The sequence below is a fragment of the Trachymyrmex septentrionalis genome, unplaced genomic scaffold, assembly GCF_001594115.1.
Source record: "Trachymyrmex septentrionalis isolate Tsep2-gDNA-1 unplaced genomic scaffold, Tsep1.0 scaffold37, whole genome shotgun sequence".
Taxonomy (NCBI): domain Eukaryota; kingdom Metazoa; phylum Arthropoda; class Insecta; order Hymenoptera; family Formicidae; genus Trachymyrmex; species Trachymyrmex septentrionalis.
This window is the reverse complement of record NW_017305536.1, coordinates 885,925-891,086: the sequence shown is the minus strand read 5'-3', so window position 1 is coordinate 891,086 and position 5,162 is coordinate 885,925. Positions and strand designations below refer to the sequence as shown.

Below are 5,162 nucleotides of genomic sequence, written 5' to 3'. Positions count from 1 at the left end.
ACCAAAAGGTTAAAAATAATTTTAAAAATGCTGAACATGAGATTATACGCGAAAAATGGTAAAAAAAAACTTACATGACTGTCAAGATTGAACTGTTTCTATAAGGTTTGTTGTACATGTTCCATTAGACTGTTCCATTTACTGTGTAATACAAATGTGAATAAATTAAAAAGTTAATATAAATAACAATAAAAATACTTTAGTACAACTTTAGTTCATTTACATGAAACAAAATTTAAAGATATTAGACACGACATAACTGTTTGGTAGACAGATGTAAAATAAAAATTGAGAGAAACAGTGGACAACAGAACATGTACTTACAAAAACAATAAGTTGTTTATACTTGGTTATTTATTATTTATATTTTTATTATTATTTATATTTTTTACTTATTGTCTTGTATTATTTTTCTCGCATTTTATATGATGTTAGTTTATATTCGTATGCACTATCATTATGTGATTTCTTTATTTAATGATTTTATCATTATGTTAATATATATTTTTTCTAAAGAATCCAAAATTGTAATATCATTATTGTACTACACTGCTTACGTTTACACGTTACCGGTTAACATTAATCGGGTTTAATAATATCTGTAGTTACAACTAGTAATTATTACTGACAAAATGTATAAATAAATGCTAGTTAAATTCTAATTTATAACATCAATATCGATTTGATGCTGAAATCATCAAATTGACGTCGATTTAGAGATCGATTCTATTAATGGAGATCGCACATCCCTAATGTGAAAACAAAAAATAATTAAAGGGATAATTTTCGCATTGCTTGTTTTAGAAAAAAACAAGTTTGGAAAAATGTAAAAAACTTGCTCATACATAATTATCCATTAATTTTTTTATATACAATTAAACATGTTTATGAATATTTATGCGTATTTATATATGTTTATAGAGGGAGCCTAAAAGAAATTACAAATCGTTAACGGTAAGTGACATAATTACATATCGTATAACTTTTCAAATATTTTAATACTTTAGATATAAATTGTCAATATATGTGTAACGAAATAATGTGTAATAAATTTCGAAATGATTAAAAAACATAATCTTATATCAAGTCTTTCGTACATTAATCGAATCAGTAAATATGCAAAAATATTTATTCATTTGCAATGTTGTAATAATACAGTTGTTAACAATTGTAACAATTGTACATTGTTAACAACTGTATTATTACAATATTACAAATAAATAACAATTTTTTGTAAAAATCGCGATGTACTTTGTTTGTTTGTAACACTTAATTCTATACAATTAAATCGATTTTTATAATTTATAAATAATATCTAGAAATTGATAATTATATTAGAAATAAATTTATATCGTTACATAAATGGAAATTCTTTAAAAACTAGATAATATATTGCAGACAATATTCGTTAAAGAGCAGATAATTGAATACTAATTAAATAGATGATATCATAGAAAATTATAATAACTAAACAAAATTTTTATAAATTACCTGCGAGGGACAAAGTCCAGAGGTAGTAGTCGTACGCATCGTTGAAAAATTGTGTTGTCGAATTAATGAGGCTCGCCATCGCCTGTAACACGAAGAATAATGTAGTAAACTTGCATTTACAAAAAGTTACGTCAAATTATTTCAGTTGTAAATATCATTTGCGTTGATGTTATAAGCCGTCAAATGCGTAAATTATTTCGTCGAGTAATTTAATGAAATGGCGCTTTATGTACGATATTTTATTTTTAGAATTGCTTTGACTACGTCAAGCAGGATTAGAAAAGTTACCAATTTAAAGTTAAGTTTATAAAAAATAACTAGTTTATACAGTTATAATTTTTCCCCTAAAAAGTATTACCCCGTTACACATTACCGATTCTGAAAAGGAACACATTATATAATTATAATATAGTTACTTAAAAAGTAACAAGTCGTAATTTTTAGTTACTTTTCTGTTAATTTTTTATAATTTTTTGCATTCTTATTTAAATACAAAAATATTTATAATATTATTAAATCATTTTACTAATTATGCTAAACATTATAAGCTATATTATTTAATAAATTAATATATTTGCATGGAATCTCAAAATTTTGGGATCAATATTAAGATGCGTTTACATACTAAAAGGCTTAATTCTTTACAGAATGTGATTATTTTTTCAATATATATTCCAATCACAAGAAATAATTATTGATTGTTCACTAATTGTAAGCACTTTATTTTGAACAACTTACATATGTTGATAAATAAGTTTGAAATAAACTATAAATGTAAAGTAACTACAAAGTAAACTATCAGATTAGTTTCTAATTATAAAAAAAAATGTAACTAAGTTACTATTATAAATGAAAAGAAAGGAATGAAGTTAAGTTACAGTTACTAAAAGAATAATTTTAACTGTAACTTCGTTACAAGTAACATGTTACTTTCCAACCCTGTCCAAGAAAAAATGTTATATATACATATGGACATATTTTATATATAATTTTTTATATAAATATATATATTTTTATATATAATTTTATATAGTAATATATGAATTATTTTTTCCCGGATGCTTTTAAATTCAACGAAGCATTATAGCGCAAAATTTTTGCATTATAATGCAAATTTTGTCGCTGACATATTTTTTTTTTTTACTAACGTAGCGAATCTGACAAATAAGCGCGGTCGGAAACTGCGACATTGTTAGAAATAATTGGCACACAACATTCCAATGTATGTATAGTTTACTTGAACAAGACATAACACGAGAGCTATTTGAATTATTTTTTGAATGCTTTTTCCGAAAAGATATATTTTTAAAATATATTTAAATAAAAAAATATACATACATTCAGGACAAATAAATCACTACGTTTACACGCGCGTGATATTAAGATATTCGAGAGATCGACATAGCGCGGCGATCAGTAAACGAAACATGCTGTACGTGCATCAGCTCGCAATTAGTTCTTAATAGCTATTTCCTCGATGCACATCATCCGGTCGTTCACTCGCCGTACGTACCGCGGAATATAACTTTCACGCTCCGAAGAAACTATTACCGCTATCTCCCGAAGTCCCTATAAACGTGTTCCAACTTCCAATGTGAACACTTGTTTCTTTATGGATTTTTTTCTTTCTTTTTCTAAGCAGCTTGTTGTCAAGTCGACAATCCATCAACTAGCATATCCTTTGAAGGAAAGTTACTTTCCTTGAGTGTGCGACTTCGCATTGAACTCATGGCGTAATTGTTGAGATTTTGAAGCTACGTGTGTGTTTAAGGAAAAAAATAAATTAAACTCTATAGTTAGTAGTTAATCTTCTCTCGAGCCATTTTGCAATGGAAATCAAAGTAATTGTTTTGCAGAAAGACAAAAGAGATTCATCTTTTCGTAAAGATGAATCTTTGTCTAAAAAAATGAGATATATTTCAAACAGATTCTTTTTCAGAGAAAGATAACTGCAAAAAATTACTGAGCAACCTTTTCTTTAGATAAAAGCCGAGAAATTTTCTTCAAAATTTTCGAAGACTGTGAAAGTTACGGCGAGCAATTAATTGTTACTTCGATACAACGTATCATTTGTCTATCGACATATAGTACATATCGCTTGTTTAATAAAAAGAATGACACAATTCAAAAAATCATTTTTGATAATGATAAGAAATCAACTCTAAAGGTGTATTTTTGTTAGAAAAATACATTTGTAACTCTCTCAATTTATAATTAAAGGCTAATGATTGTTTTTAGAAAAAAAAAGACATTTTTTGAGTTAGATATCGCGAAGAAATATATATCGGTAATTAAGTAATTGTAGACAAACGTTCTATTTGAAAAATTATGTCATTTTTTTTTTAATTCTCTCTCTCTCCCCTGAAACATTGTTCCAATTCAGAATTTAAAAAATGCTTTCCTGGAAAGTTGCTAATTCTCAGATATATCACTTTTCTACCAAAGCGATATGTCAGCAAATGCATTGTACGTATTCATGTATATTGTAATGAATGTGCATTAAAGATTGAAAGAATAACGGACGGATCAAATTTTTCTAAATATTGTGACAAGTATCAAATCTTTAATATATTAATCATCATCGAGGGAGATTATATTCTCGACAGAACTAGAGTATTTAAAAATTTAAATTGCTGCTTATGTAAAGAAAAACAAAATATTCTGACCCGAGACCTTCCCTCTTTTACGTGGATGATAAATTGAGAAAGGATGTGAAAGCTCTTTAACAAATAACGGGAAAATCGCACATTCTTGATTAAAGTCTAAGCATTTAAATTCCCAATAACTCATGACGCAGCGTTTCTCCTTTTACACGCGAACCAAATCAGGGAATATTAATGACAATGCTAATGAAAATGACCTATTAATTATACAAGTAATCTGTATTGCACAAATATTAATAATAAAAAATTATTCAACGTTATTGCTTGAATCTTTATCACGATATAATTATCATACGGTCATTAAGTACTGTATGATACGTGACAATGTGAAAACTTTCATTTCGAATGGAGAGGCATAAATAGGCAGAAACGAGAGAGAGAAATCTTTGAATTTTTCGTTAAAGTAGGTATGTACTTTGATCTTCATTCAAGTGCATTTTGCTTGATAGATGTGTCTTTACAACAGACGAGCAATACGAATCTAGCGAAAGTTAAGCTAATGAACACTGTAAGTACAAATCCAAGTACAAATCCGTATAAATGGTCCGATAAATCTATAATAAGCTTATTAATAAAAACTTATTTCTAAAATCTTTTTAGAGAGAAAATGAGAAAGAGGAAGAGAGAGACCCGCATGATTTATTTATGATAATTGTTATAAATAAATCATACGAAATTAGTCATTAATGAGGAATTTATTTTTAAGATTGATAATAAAAATATTATAAATGTTAAAACAAATGTCTCGCATTAATGGAACATATTTAATTTTTTTATATTATCTAATACTATTAATTTACATATATTTATATCAATTATAAATGTCTCTCGACCAGAGAAATGGTCGATCGACGTTAAATCAGCATTGATTAGACATTGATCAACTAATCATTTCTGGATGGGATATAATTATTCATGTCGACATACTTTTACTTTAATTTACTTGTTACGCTTTGAAACTTGAATAATGATTTATATATCAATTATTAACGTTTCATTCAATGATTT

General features: G+C 26.7%; 1 protein-coding gene across 3 annotated transcripts in view; it reads right to left on the bottom strand.

Moving 5' to 3' along the window:
• LOC108750834 (elongation of very long chain fatty acids protein 4-like) overlaps positions 1-5,162 on the bottom strand; it is a 24,726-nt gene that overhangs the window by 4,975 nt on the left and 14,589 nt on the right. For all 3 annotated transcript variants that reach the window (XM_018490633.1, XM_018490634.1, XM_018490632.1), the window contains exon 2: positions 1,492-1,573. In XM_018490633.1, coding sequence (XP_018346135.1) covers positions 1,492-1,570 — 79 coding nt within the window. In that variant the 5' untranslated portion in view covers positions 1,571-1,573. The remainder of the gene's footprint in view (positions 1-1,491; positions 1,574-5,162) is intronic.